The 15,442-nt window shown below is 46.7% G+C and overlaps 1 protein-coding gene across 1 annotated transcript in view; it reads left to right on the top strand.

Moving 5' to 3' along the window:
- Positions 1–14,566, top strand: part of ICA1 (islet cell autoantigen 1) — a 123,833-nt gene extending 109,267 nt beyond the window's left edge. The window contains exons 10-12 of the mRNA XM_019665295.1: positions 910–1,179; positions 11,457–11,543; positions 13,744–14,566. Coding sequence (XP_019520840.1) covers positions 910–1,179; positions 11,457–11,543; positions 13,744–13,865 — 479 coding nt within the window. The 3' untranslated portion in view covers positions 13,866–14,566. The remainder of the gene's footprint in view (positions 1–909; positions 1,180–11,456; positions 11,544–13,743) is intronic.
- Positions 14,567–15,442: the final 876 nt, after the last annotated feature.

Raw genomic sequence — 15,442 nt, 5'->3', positions numbered from 1 at the left:
GTTTTGGGTTTTTTGTTTGTTTGTCTTTTGTTTGCTTGTTGGTCTTACTGACAATACTCCGAGGCAGGCATTATTAATATTATAATTTTATAGATTAAAAATACAGAGGTCCAGAGAGGGTAAGAGTCTTGCAGAAGCCACATAGCAAGACAAGCATAGTCCAGGGGCTGCCCCTCTGGTTCGGTGCTCACTCCAACCCTAGAGCTGTGCCTTTGGCCTACGCAGCTCATCTTCTAGGTGGCTCCATGATTTACCCATCTTCCTGTCATGGCTGCCCCCCTGGGAAACCAGACCCACCTTTTCGTTGCTTTATGCAGCTGGGTTGCTGCAAAGGAGAAAGGAAAGGAAGCAAGGTTGCCTTTCTTGGTCATCGTCGGACATCCTGACATCCTCCGTTCCCCTCTTTTTCCCTGGGCCAGTCAGGGCGTGGTGAGGGTCCTCTCCCATCCTCCATGGCAGGGCAGGTTGCCACATGGCATGTTGGCTGTGGATTTAGGGCTTTTGTGGGGGAAGAGTCAGGAAGCTATACCAACAAGGAACTAAGATCTCCAACATGCTTTGAATCCTAGCTTTGTTACATGTCTGAGAAACGTTTTGGTGATAAATTTGCTCTTATATTAAGGAAAAACCAAAACCCTAGAATGTTTGTGAAAACTATTTCAGTGCACTTCTAATGATGTTCAGAAACTGGACTTGCTTGGAAATTAGGGGGATAAAGTAGAATGGGACTGGAAATTTAATCCTGAAATTTCTTAAAAGAAACTATCATGGGATTAATTTAGATTTTGATTAAGTTTTTCTTAAATCTAGCCATTGCCCAGTCTGTCCTATCTCAGCCTCCATTGCATTTATTCCCGAGGGCCCGAGCCCTTGGTGGTAATATGTTTTGTGCTCTGTTACTTTGATCAGCTTGCCTGGGTCCAATGGCAGGGACCCTGGAACCCGAAGGTGCTGATAAAGATGACCTGCTGTTGTTGAATGAGATCTTCAACGCTTCCTCCCTGGAAGAGTGCGAGTTCAGCAAAGAGTGGGCTGCTGTGTTTGGAGATGGTCGACAGAAGGAACCAGCTCCTACTATGGTCCCAGGAGAGCCAGACGCCAAGCCCCAGACAGGCTCAGGATTCCTTCCTTCTCAGCTTTTAGACCAAAATATGAAAGACTTACAGGCCTCGTTATACGGTATGTGCTACAGGGATTGAAATGGGGTTTTGTTTGTTTGTTTGTTCATTCCTTGCAGGTTTGTTTGTTTTTTTAATCAAAAAGCCTATTTCTTCCTTCTTTGTCTTTTTTTAAAAATTTTTTTCTGATTTTCATTTTCTATCTAGTGTCTTCTTTTGGTTGTTTTTTCATTTTGTGATTTTTCTTTTCTATCTGGTGACTTTTTAGCTGAAATCTTAGAATCACATTCTAGCTTTAAGATGTGGTGCTGGGTTAAAATCGATTCCTTCTGTTATTTTTCTTCCTGTGCTAACATGTTCTATTAGTAAAAGGTGAGAGGAGTGGTTCTTGATATTTTCATCATACTTGGATTTTAGACTTTTTCATGGCATTCTTCAGTCATAGCCCTGTTGGGTTGGCCATCATCTTAGCTGAGTTCTCCTGTACACTCTCACAAGGCAAAGTTCTCCACATCCCCGTAGACACGCCCTCTTTCCGAGTGTCCACTGACATTACACTGGGTTCTCAACTCTTTTCAAACGAAATTTTATCTTATTCTTGCTCTCACTCCATCCTGGCCCACCCTTCCCTTGAGTGTGCCCTCAGCTCAGCTGCTCCTCTGCTGCCTGAAACATGCAGCCTAACAGTCCCATGCACCCCTCACCACAGCAGAAATAGTTTCCACATTGATCACAAGGGGTCAGCAACATTAGTAAGGGTTCAAGGCTCGCCCGCAGCCCACATGCTGGATGAGAATTGCTGGCATGGGGAACACATTGATTTAGAATTTAAAAACTAAGACTCAGGTGGAAATTTAAATTTGTGAGTTTGAGTTTCTAAACAAACAGACTTTGGGAAGGAAACTATTTTCTAGTATTTCAACACTTTTCTTTTTCCTCCTTTCACATTGCTTGAATTGTAAGACAATATTATGAAATTCTCAGATGGTTTCATTTTTTTCCATGAATTTAGGCTATGTACATAGTAAATAACTAGCTGGAATGATTAAGTAATTATGGGTTATTAAGAAAACCTTAGGGGCCAGCCGAGTGGCGCGTTGGTTAAGAGCTGGCTTGGGACGCCAGAGGGCCCCGGTTCGGATCCCACATATGAGGGCCAGTGACACTGCCCTCTACAGCTAAGATGCTGAACAACAGCTCAACCTGGAGCTGGGCTGCCATGAGTCGCCAGCCACGGCGTAGGCTGCAGCCCCTGTGGCAGTGGGTTGCCATGGGCTACCGTGTGTAGCCAGCAGCCTGCGTGAGCGGCCAGCAGCCGCAGTGAGCGGCCGTCCAGAAGCCGGTGACTGATGTGCCTCGCCCGGGAAGAGCGCAATGATGGTGCCAACTTGGGCCAGTGAAGCAACGTCCTCCACAACTAGACTGAAGAACAAAAGGACAGCAACTTCTCTGTTCCCCTTCCCCCAATTCCCCAATAAAAATCTTTTTAAAAACCCCGAAAACCTTAGGTGATGAGATCATGGATCCAGCAGGAGTTGGTGGGCAAGACAAAAAAAAAGTCTTCCCTCTTTTTTACAAAACACATGATTCCTTTTATCTGCCTTTGTGAGTCCTATTTACTTCAGACACGGAGTTAGAGATAGGAGGGCCAAAAAAATAACCCCAAAATACTTTTTCTGCTCTGAGTTTCAACATCTCTTTCACCAGAGCCCAGGTAAGCAGTGCTAGCAATGACTTAAACCTCAGCCCCGCTCACCTGCGGTGGAGGTGCTAACAAGCTATGGCCACATCCACAGCTCAGATTGCTGGTTGCTGGAAACTCTCCAGCTGTGCTGGAGAATGAATCCCACTAGGCCCCCAGTTTTGGAGACACCAGGGCCTCTGCTGCCAACAGGAAACGGTGGCAGCAGTGCTCCCACTTAGCCCGGGTGGCTGAATGTCACTCACTTGTGAGTGTCCCACGCTGACAGCAGACAAGTCAGAGCCCCAGGCCCTCTTCCTGAGCGGGCAGAGTGAGAAGATCTCAGCTTAGGGCCCATGGCGGGGCCCTTGGTGGGGTCCTCAGAACTATGCCCGAGAGCTATGATAGTGGACCAGGGCTTTGCACTTTGGCCTTGCCCCAAGTCCAAAGGGAGAGCACAAAACCACACTCACTTGGTTTAAGGAGGGAGGTGTTCTGATAATGAGAGAAATGCAAGCACTACTATGGAAAGAGAAAGAGGTCTTCCAAAGAGAGGCCATTTGTGTCTCAGGCAAACGAACACTCCCTTGAGGTTGCTGCCCTTCTAGCACTTTGGCAAGTTTCTCATTCATTCAACAAATATTTGTTGGATCCTTCTGAGTGCCACGCACTGGTGATTCATCTGAGAGCCAAACAGACAAGGCTTCTGCCTTCCTGGAACTCACATTCTAATGGAGAGAAGACAATGGACATAATAAAAGAAGCAAGTCGCAGAGTAGGTGAGAAACTGATCAATGTTATAGAGAAAAGAAAAAGCAGAGCCCGGAGACAGGGAGTGTTGGGGGGCTGCAAGACAGGCTGCAAAACTCAATAGGATTCTTATTGAAAGGATGAGCTCTGAGCCAAGACTTGCAGGAGGTGAGAGAATTAGCCATGCGGAGATCTGGGCAGAGGGAACCCGTGTGCCAACGCCAAAGGGAAGGACATGCCTGACATGGCCGAGGGTCTGAAGAAAGAGCACTGTGGTTGGAGCTGACAGAGCAATGGGAGAGGCACTCATTGAGGACACAGAAGCTGGACCCCACAGGGCCTCATAACTTGGGAACCATCACAGAGTCTTGGGCCAAGGATGGACATGATCTGATTTACCATTTAAAAGGATCACCTGGCTGCTTAAAGCTTCCTTTCCTCTGCTAGGGTTCTATCAAGATCAATGTTAAAGGAGTTATTTTGTAACCTCTGAGTGATCCTGTTTCCTTTGCATGCCAACAGCCAGAAATTGAATGTCTATAAAACTCAAAATGACAGAAAAAAGGTGGAGCCTAAGTGTTTGAAAGAGGAAGCCCATTCAGCTCCCACCACACCTTGGAGCTCCCCGCAGAGGCTTCCGCAGTCCCCCCCCCCCCTCCATGCTGCCGTCTGATTCGGGAACCTTCAGAACATGTGGTACAAATAAAGAACAGTCTCCCTGCTTCGATGATTGATCCTGTAATGCACTGATATCCACACTTTATGCTTTTGTCAGGACTCCCCTCACCCCCTCCCCAAAGGGAGAAAAAAATGAATAGTGGCTCTAGATTCTTTTTCACTGAATCGATGGTCTAAAAAAAAATCTATATACATGAATTGCTAAAGTATCTAAATAACTGTTAAACTTCTGATGCCTCAGATTGAAACTGCTTCCCCTGATTATCCCAATCATCTCAAAAACCAAATTAAGGAAACCACTGAAATACCTAAGTAGTCAAACTAAACATGGAGCAGAAAGGCTTACTGGCATGTTGACTCAGTGAAACGAGGAAACCGGAGAGAGCAAAGAACTGGGTTTTACTCTGCGTACCCCACCCCCTCACTCATTGTGCAACTAACTATTGGTCAGGTCCCCCAAATTCTCGGGGCTTTTGCCTTCTCATCTGTAAAATGAGGTATTCCTACAACTCATTGATGTGTGAGGAGAGACCCACGTCACCCAAAAGTGTGCGCTCCACCTTTAATAAAAGATAAAAACAGCAGGTTTTATCTTTCATCCGTGGGTCAACCCCGACTTCAGAGATGCTGAGATCTAAAATTGTGTGATTCCGTGAATCCGCCATGAGTCGCTGGTAAACCAATAATTACCGGCACTCTGCATGGTACACGTTATGAGCCAGGCAGTGACCCGTGTGCTCTTCGTGTGTGTTCGCCTCATCCTCACAACACCCTCCCCAGGCAGGTACTATCATCATCTCCATTTTAGAGCCCAGGAAACCGAGTTACAGCATGGCTGAGTAATCCACCCGAGATCATAGGTGATTGGGTAGGAGGCTGGCCAGGTTTTGAACCAGAGCCTGTGACACAGCAATCTGTGCTTTCAGCCGTTGTATCCCGTTGCCCCTCAGTTCGTGTCTCTGGTGGCAAATGTGATTCCCCTGTGCTCCTTCAGGCTTCTCCCTGGATGCTCCCAAGGGAGCAGGACTGGTAAGGATTAACCAGGTTATTATGGAGGAAGAGTGTGGGTATGGGGAGACAGGATCCCTGGCAACCCCAAGAGTTAGGGGATGTCCCAGCGTAGACTACTTGAGGTTGAGATTGTCTACAAAACCTTCGCTTGTGCTAGCAGCTGCCCACACGTTCGCTCCTATGCACCCACGCTCGGTCTAGCCAGTGGCCGTGAGGTCCAGGTGGTGCGGTGTCCTCAAGGTCAGTGTCAAGAAGACTGAGATAGAGTGCTCCAGGCGGCCACCATAGCAACCTCACCACCCTCCCACACGCTTTCCCCTCTGTCCCTCCTCCTGCCCCCTCCACCTCGTCAGTATTCCCCCTCCTCGCCTCCCCATTCTCCTCTGCCTCCCTCCCTGTCTTTGGCCTCTCTCCTCGGTCTGCTCCCCAGTGCTCTGGTGGGATAGAAAGGAAAGAGAATTTAGTAACAGAGGCTCTATATCTTTCCCCCCTCCTCCCCCCCCCCCTACCTCCCACTTCAAGCTCTAGGAGCACAAAACTAAGCAACTTATATTCAGGATCAAGTTGTGCTGAAAATTTGGAGGAGTTCATTTGAGCTGAGATTTCTAAGTTTCGGAAGGTACGAGCATGATAGGGGCTGGGGTTTCCTGTGTCACACAGTGATGAGAGAATTGTACCATCCTGAGGCCTCTGAAAGTGAGTAGGAAGAGAGTCAGCCGGAGAGGCTGCCTGAGGCTGAGATGAGGCCCGGCTGATAGGCCTCATTCGACATTCCTCTCTATTCTCCACCAACATCCAAAATGTAATTTAGAAATAGACACTGATACTGTAAAGATTGCCATCTGCCCACCATAAGTGCATCGTGGTAGGAGGCAGGCCAGATTTTGATTAAGAGCCCTTAGAATTCTGCAGACTGAAGCTAGGCGTCTTCTTCCAGACTCTCACAAATATACAGCCCTGTGTTCCTTCCAGGTATTCCTTTATTTTACCCACTTCTGAGATGCTGTTGCCATCTGGGTGGGTTTCCGTTTAAGACGAATGAAATGTCAAGCTTTGGTTTATCTCCCATTCCCTCTAACAGAGCTCACCTCTTGTTGTTCTTGACTTAGCCTGGCTGCAGGGAACTTATAATTCTGGGAATCCAATGGAATAATGTGAAGAAAAAAAAGACTGTGGGGTGTATTGAAACGTAGTCTGAAGATCGAGTAAGCACTCGGGCATAAGTCAATGGGATCGTTTGTTCCATCAAAGAGCCGCACTATCTAGGCCTGCTGAAGAGCAGCTGCAGGTCTTGGCTCTCTGCAGGACATAAGTGACTCTATCAGTCCATGGAAGCAGCCGCGATGGCCATCCACCCAACCTTCATTTTATAGATGAGAAAATGCAGGAATCCCAAGGCGTTGCAGCTTATCCACTCTTTGCATAAGGTCTGAACCCCTCAGCTTGGCTCACAAGGTCATTTAAGACCTGGCCCCTGTTTCATCACTGCCCAAATTTCTCAAACCTTTATGTGATGTCAAGACATTGTTCTGCCGGAGAACCACTTATTATGCCACCCGCCTACACACCCATGATGCTTGCTCGGAAGATGCTTAACTGCTCATCCTTCAGATTCTCGGCTTCAGTGTCATTTCATCCAGGGAGCCTCCTTTGTCTCCCATCTCTTTGTCCCAGCAGTCAGTGTTAGGTGTTTCTGCCCTCTATTCCCTTCACACCCTGTCCTTAATCATTCCTCTTATCTCACCTCATTCCAAATTTATTTAATTGTCTGTCTCTTGCTTTAGGCTGTCATGGGAAGGGCCCATGTTTGTGTTGCTTCCATCGTCTTTTCAGAACATAGCTGAGGGCCTAGAATACAATAGATGTTTAAAAAAGACTGGATGGATGGATGGATGGATAGATGGATGGATGGATGGATGGACAGACATTGAATCACTAGATTAAAAGATAACTATCCTAAAATGTGAACCTGAGGATGATACTCCCAGGGGCTGGTGCTGATGACTGCTGAACTGTACAAAACTCCAGATTCAGCTTAGATTACTTAAGGACCTGTTCTCTATCCTCTGTACTCCCTGGTTTCGCCTACTACAAGATCCCATCTTATCCATACAACCTAACGAGGCAGGAATTTTTATCCACCCTCTGCAGGTATGGAAGCCAGTGCCCAGAGCAGGAAAGTGTGGACAGCAGCCTGGGGCTTGTCCATCATGACTGTGGAGTTGCCACTTTCGGCTTCACTGCCAACTGTACCCCAGAGCTCCCCAGGCTGCGGTCATCAGCCCAGCCTGGGCTTGCTCTCCTCACTGGTGAAATTACATTTATGGTGAAGTGCTACCCTACACAGTGTCATTTGGCTTCACTTGCTGCTCTTGCTGGCCAGTGTTATTTCTGGCTGATTTATATTTTCCCTTATGTAAGTAAAGGGGGCAGGATCGCTCCAATAAAATTTTATGTGTGTTTCCTGCAAATGGGTAGCACAGTTGACATATCAAAGGACTTGAGAACTAAGATAGTCATTTTGTTCACAGAGCTCTCAGCACCCTCCTGCCCCCACCCTTCACCACCCCTCTCCTGACACAAATACTCTGACATGGGGAGAACTCTTTCTAGCCACCTTCGTGTTAAAAATGCCTCAGCCCATCTAACACCAAGTAGCGAACAGTTGATGGCAATTACAGGAATATTAGCAACACTAAGTTCTCTCTAAATAGAATATTTTCCTGACAGAAGCTGAGACATTTGAAATCTGGCTTGGCATTCTATCCATAATTACCCTCACTGCACCCTTCCCCTAAATAATTCCCAGAGTGATATGAGCGAGGGTGAAATTGCAGCTGAGCTTAGGATTTGCTTTTGTAAAAAAAAAATTTAAATATATAACTGGTGTCATAGCCACACCATTTTCTCCCTTCATGCACATGTAGTCGGATTGTTAGACTCATGCTTAATAGCTGTTCTGAGGAGAAAATGGGACTCGGCAAACCATCCGTGGTTTCTGCTTCATACCATAGGACAAGGGACTAGTGACACCCTGTCTTTGTGAAAATTCTGAGGTATACTGTCGTCTCATCACCTTGGTCCCCAAAGAGGGGATGTCTTTAAGCTCGCCCTCTTTCGTGTCCTCTGCTGCAGAGAAGCCCCTAAATTCATTGTTCCTAGATGTTGCTTGTATGGTCCATGAGTGTTTAGGTGAATAATACAGTAATGCCTTGGTTGCGAGCATAATTCGTTCCAGAAATAAACTACTCGTATTGCAAGACATCGCTCATTTACCACGTTAAAATGTATTAGAAATGTTTGCTCGTCTTGCGAAACACTCACAAACCACGTTACTCTCAATCCAAGGTTTTACTGTATTTAAAAATCCATAGTTACAAAGGAATCCAATTAGAAGACATTTATTGTCTTTATGAAAGAATCTGCTATTATAATCCTTTAAATGATAGGCTTGAAACTATGATTTGTATTTCTGGTACTCCTAAAATATGGCTTGATATGCAGACGTTTTATTTATGTATAACTTTTCAGGAACATGCCCATTACGTAAAGCGAGGGGAGCTCCGTTTTGACATGTAGATTTATTTCTGCCTCCTTATGGAATGTGTTCCATTTTATATTCTGAAAAACTATAGTGCTTTGAACCTACCTCTTTCCGTGTTCTCTGTAGCCATTTAAAAAAGTGAATGTTGTGCATATTTTTGAAATGGGAAGAATTATCTTGTTGAGTTCCCACTGTATTAAATAGCATGCAGAAATCAGGGAGAGGCTGACTTCAATGCCTCTCACCTGGCTTTTCTCGAAGCCGGCTGGGGTTTTCTCTGGAAATGTGGGCCCTCCTGAACTTAGAGAGCTTGACAGGATCAAAGGGCTTACAGCTGCAGGACCTGGGGAGGTGAGGTCCTGAAGCCGACCCCTCTGTTTCCTAGGAGAGCCTCTCTCGTCCCAGCTCTGACCTCAACCAAGATCACCCTGACTCTGACGGAGATGGTGACCCTGGCAACCTCCTCGGAGATTATCAATGGCAGGGCTTCCCAAATTTACGCTTGTTTAACTGAGGGTTTGTTAAAACAGTTTCCCGGACTCCATCCCCAGGGATTCTAATTCAGTAGGTCAGGGTGGGCCCCGTGGACTTGCATTTCTAACCAGCTCACAGGTGATGCCCATGCTGTTGGTGTGGGCACCACACTTTGAGAACCACGGCTCTAAGAGATGGAGGCCAGGCTGCAGGGGGTGGTGCAAAGGTTGCCTGGGCTCTGCCGAGCACAGGTGGGTCTTGACTACACTTGGTGTCGGGGGGAAGATTACAGAGAAAGGGGTACATTTACCCAGTTAGATTCTACCCCATTCAGCTTTATTTGGCACACAGTGGAACTGCAGTTTTAACTTTCCACATTTACCACTGTTTTATATGATTTGGGTTTAGAAGGAAAACGCTCTTGGGCCAATTTTCTAGGAACCAGGGAGGTTATGTTACTCCTGGATTACACCAAATAGCGTTCACTGCTTTATTGAACTATAATTTACATACTGTAAAATTCACCCATTGTCAGAGAACAGAACAAGGATTTCTGGTAAATTTATATTGTGCAACCATCACCACAGTCCAGTGTTAAAACACTTCCATCATCCCAGAAAGTTCCCTCAACATCTGGTGATTTTGATTGTTTATGAGGTATGTTAAACTACATATTCGAGTACCTTTCCAATGAATAATAATACTTTTTTAAACCCGCTCTATGGTCCCATGTGTTAGAGCCAATAAGTAGGTCACAGGCCACCTGTTCCATTTGTCATTCGCTAGTCTTCATAGAGTAGTTTGTATGCCGCTTCCTAAAATGAAATCACTCAGCTAGTGAGTATTATAGCATCTACTGTGCTACACATTGCCTTGTCGTCTCTCAAAATAATGCTTCATAAATGTACTTCTCATGGTTGAAAAGAATTCTTCCATCGTTTATCTAAATTCAAACATCCCTTGTGCCCCAGGCAGTGCAGTAAAGGACGTAAACATGAATGAGCCCTGCCTTCAAGGGACTCACCACTCTAGGAGATGAGACCAAAATGCAAACTAATCAATACAATATGATTCTGTAATTAAGTCCCTTGTTATGAATCTTATAATGGCAGCATAAGCGACCAGCATTAAATCCTATCAGTTTTGTGACCTATACTGAGTGGCTTTCTTGCCCCAGAAATTTGTTTCACTGCCCCAGCTGAACTCAGCCGTGCAAACATGATGTCTCCTGAGGGCCTTACCAGAAACAAAACCTGTTCTGTAGAAAGCACTGTGACCAGAGCATCCCAGTAAAAGGATACAGTTTGAACCATGATGGATCCAACCGTGATGCATCGTCTGATGGCCTACACTTCATAGTGAGCATCAACAATGGACTTAACCCACAAAAACATACCTGCACTACCTGAGGAATTTTGGAGCACATTGAAGAAATGATATCTTGTCTTACTGAGAAGTCAGGACTTAAGCACAAAGAATTAAAGCAGACGTGCAAAGAAGCACATGGTAACATTCCAGGATGCTGAATGCCTCTTAATCATTGCAGGCAGGCAGAGCATAGGGGGCATTACAGAGTGTTGGGATATACAAGCTAAATGCCATTGGGAGGGTATGGCATCAAGGTGTGAGGGGCTTGCTTTCTCCTCATATATTTGGACTGCCATTTATTTGTCTGTGTTAACTAAGCTTCCCGATCTAAATTAGCCATATAGAAAATAAATGAATTAGTTTGCATTGCAAGTAGAGAAGACCTGCCGTTTGCTGGTTTTACTGCTACAGTTAATAGGGTTCACTTTTTTCAGCTTTTCCCATTTGTGACAGAAAAACAAGGCACTTGATGTCCTCGGAACGTTATTGATCATCTTTGGCGTGACCATAACATGATGTTACTTGAGAAGAGAAATGGGCATAAAGCTAAAAGCAAAACTGCTTTCACCTCAGCAGTTTCTCATTCACTGTTCAAAAGCCAGTCTTTCCCCTAGTTTTCCATACTTTTGAGTTGGGCGTGATTATACATTATCGACTCTCCTCTAAAGCATCGTCTTGCTAGGAGGAACCTAGAGAAGAAAGGTCTTGTCACACCAGCCTCTCCCCTTTCTTGGGTGGCCACCGTGGTGAAGAACCAGTCTGTTCCCAGCAACCGGTGGGGCAGTGGGACTGCTTTTCCTTAGATCTAACAACCTCTGGTTTTGAACATTAGGCTGGTCTAAGAGCAATGTCAGGCCTTCTACTCCATGGCCAGCACCAAAGACGAGCAGTCCAAATGACAGCAGCCCTACAGCAAAAGGTAATACAGTGTCTCATCTCCCTGAAATGACAGTCACCTTCCTTTCTTCTAACCTAATACAATTTTCTGCCTTTCTTTACTAATTTCCATTTGAGTACCTGATACCAGGGTGCAGAGTTTTACATGATCCTTGGAACTACATTCTGAGGTTTTTTTTTCTGGCTTCATGTCCTAATTCATAATTCCCTTTATCCAATCTAATGAGGAGGGTTCAAATATCTGTCTCCATGTGACTGGGTGCTCCCTAAGACTCTGTGGGAACAGCCAGGTAGGAAAGGCCATTGAGGTTTGCTATCTTCAGCTGAAAATACCACTGCCCCCACCAACTGAGATAGTTAATTAGTGCTCCTCAGGAAGAGCCAGATTCCTTAGTTGTCAAAAAAGGGCCTTTCAAGCGCCTGAGATCTGTTCTGAGACAAGCCCATGAGGAGAACATCTGCTCAGCTGAAAGTCTTGTCTGTATTTGCAGCTCTCTTGCTCTTCCTTTGGTCATCACCCACTTTCCCTGGGTTGACCACAGGAAATGAAAGGAAACGTCTATCCTATTATCAGCAAAAAGTATCCCCATTTTGTTCTTTTGCTGTTCTGCAAATGGTTACACCTGGCCTTCCCTCCAACTGTGGAGGCCTGGGGAATGTGAGGATTACCGCAGAGTACAGGCACCTGGCTCCTCCTGGCAGGGCCTCCCCCACTCAGAGGGCCTTCTAAGACCTTTGCAGAGGTTAGGAGGAAGTGCGTGTGTAGTCTGTTTTCCCTGGACAGATCTTGATACTCTGTCAAGAACAGACTACTCCTCCTAAATCAGCCTTGCCCAGTACAGTTTCCTTGTGTGACCTCCTACATGACTAAAGAAAGCCACTCCCTTTTTTTTTAGTTGCCCCACCTCCACCCCCAACCAAACTGCTTTGAGATCTCACAAGTCTCGGTTTATTATATCAAAACGAACCAAGTGTGTTGAGGGCTAACTGCACATGGAATTCAATTAATGTTGCCCAAGTATAACTTGTGTATTATCAATTAGGCTTGCTTACAGTCATATTATCTCTATAATAGATGCACTGATTATCTCATTATAAAGTAATATATTTACGACAGATTTTTTTAAAAAAAAAGACGGGAATCAGAAGTATAACATGACCAGTATCTGTCTTAACGTTTAGGTGCCATTTTAATGAAACAATCAAAGGCCCTGCTTATGTTGGTAGAATCCCATCAATACTTTCCCATCACTCTAATGTAACCACTTTTAGCAACTTGTCCTACCAATGGTTTTGGAGACTCGTTTTAGCCAGATGGCAAGCACATTCCTCGCTGCTCTTAGCTAGAAGGATAACCTGTCAAAGAGACATTTTCTTCATGCTCTTGATATTCCCACCTGTTGGAGAAGGAAAAAAAAAAGCGTGGGTCATCCAAGCCAATGAACTTCAGATTTTCATGTGGAATGATTTATATAAAGAAGAGCCCCCAACTTATTTAGCAATCACTTGCATCAGGCACTCTTTTGAAAATGTTCTCCTCATCTGGAAAATAATTTGGCTCTATAATTGTGATATTCAGGAAGTTAGGGCAGGTGGTTCTATAAAAGAGCAGCTGAAGGCAGTACTCCAGGGAGGCTGAAGGGGTGTGGGGACAGGGTAGAGCCCAGTGGGAGAAGGGGAGGTATGTCCAAGGCCTCCTTCCCCTGCCTGATGGGAGAAGGTTGGAGAAGGCAGTGACCCTGAGAGGACAGGAGCAGCTGGGCCTAGGCACCGACCCCCTTCTGGGCCTGTAGCTTTGAAGCCTAAACAGAGTGGTCACGGTATTTCTCTTAACCCAGCAGATTTGAAAAGAATACTCCAGTGGGCACTGGAAGACACCTTGCTGCCTCAGCCATGCGGCCTGATTTCTGAAATAACTATGGTCTCTCCTGCTTGTGGTGAAGCATCAGGGGCTGAGGTGAAAGGCAGCTCTGCAGACTATGGCCTCCTGCTGAGGTGGGGGCAAATGCACAGCTCCCCTGAGCTGTAGGCCTTGGTTTAGAAATGTTCCTCAGCCACCCAACAGGAGCACAAGGAATTCCCTAACTAGTTTTGGAGATAGAGTAATGGGATTTGTCTGAGCATCCTCCCTTTTCAAGACAAGCCTGGACCGCCTTGCAGGCAGCATGGCGGAGGTGGGCGTTGGAAGGTGTGTGTGCTGATGTGTCCTCTTCTCTCCGTAGAGCCTACTAAGGCCACCTCGGACCTGACTGCCTGGTTCAGCCTCTTCGCTGACCTCGACCCATTATCAAATCCTGATGCTGTTGGGAAAACCGATAAAGAACATGAATTGCTCAATGCATGAGTCCGCAGCCTTGGGAGGCCCACCTGCCACCCTCAGCAACACACCTGGGGGCTGGCAGATGTATGACGTGATCGGTATGCTGTTTTAATATCTATGTGCCATTTTAATAAAACAAAAGGGTCAGAGGCCCTGTTTATATTGGTATAATTATTTACTCTTATTTGGTATAAAGGGTTTTATTGTATTCTCTATGTGAACCTGACAATAAAGGATTGTCTAACAGCAGTGTCCAGGCTGGCCACTCTCCTGCCAATATCCGCATCATGGCTGCTGTGAGATCCAAGTTCACATGATAAGCCTACCATGTGTTAGGTTTCAGGAACATGTCCTACAACCTCAGAGGCAGTGGGAGGCTGGCAAAGCTGAAATGCCTCCTCTGGTACCCCCAGCCTCTTCCCTTAGAGGGGGCTGCAGGGTGACTCCTTCTTCTGGCCGAGCCACCTTCCAGTGGGCTCTGGACAAAGCGCTGACCAGCCGGAGACACCATCCCCCAGGCCTTGCCCAATGGCCGCGTGTTCCCTCATGGCCAGAGGAGCTGGGCTGGTCTCCGCAGCATGACCCTTTCTATGGAAAGTAGCCATATCTTCAGATACTGGGTCTCCTTTTGTCCTCTCTGTGGCTGGAATTCAAAAGCATGTATTTCTGGAGCCCCTTGTGATATTAACTTTTTTTTATTATTATTAAACAGAAAAGATATTTGACATGCAAAGTCAAGTTAATGAGTCTGTTGTGGGGACTCAGTGGGGAGGCGCTGTGGGGGTGGAGAGGGACAGAGGGGGAGGATGAGTCCCACCTGTGTGAAGCTGCTGAAATGACCTCCTACACCCTGCAGAGGGGCGGAGGATTTGGACTTCTGTTGGCTCCGGCAGGGATGGGAGCAACAGGTTTGCAGGTGAGAACATAAGCGGCTCAGACACCCCACAGTGTTAGAGACCACAGAGCTGGCACCTCTGCCCTCCCTTGTCACCAGTGACATGCTAAGTGACAGGCCGTAGAAGCCCTTGTACTGCCCTTTCAATGAGCCAGTGGCCCTGAGTCGGGCTGGAATCGATGATTAGCCCGGAAATGGTTCTATGTACTCAGCTGGGCCAGGGAGGCCTCTGCTGTGCTCTGTGGTCTGCGTCCCTAGCTGTGAAAGGGTCTCCTGAGGCTCCCCCAACAAACCCACAGGGATGCTGGACTTCCCCAGCTGCCTGTGTTGCACCCTCATGGAGGGGTCCGGCCCCGCAGTGACCACTGTCCTCTACGAGACAGCCTGGGGGGCCGGAGAAGGACTGTGGAAAGCATTCTCATCCACGTGGGAAGAGGCCCGTGGGTGAAACGGGGCTGGGGACTCAGTGTGCTATGTGTCTTGTGCAGCTCTGCTCATTTCCCCACCGGCAGAGACCGGCCATGGCGTCTCCTTTGTTAGAAACTCATTGAGTAGTGCCTCAGCCTGGCATTCACACCGGTCTTTGGGGAGATCAAGATATAGCCCCAGGGCACCCTGGCTATCCTCCCTCACATACACAGGAGGGCTTGCTGTGCCCTTAAAACCCTGCTCTGGTCTCTGGGCCTGTGCATTTGCTGCTCACTCC

This window comes from Hipposideros armiger, unplaced genomic scaffold, assembly GCF_001890085.2.
Source record: "Hipposideros armiger isolate ML-2016 unplaced genomic scaffold, ASM189008v1 scaffold_438, whole genome shotgun sequence".
Taxonomy (NCBI): domain Eukaryota; kingdom Metazoa; phylum Chordata; class Mammalia; order Chiroptera; family Hipposideridae; genus Hipposideros; species Hipposideros armiger.
The sequence above is the reverse complement of the archived record's forward strand: the minus strand, read 5'-3'. Positions and strand labels throughout refer to the sequence as shown.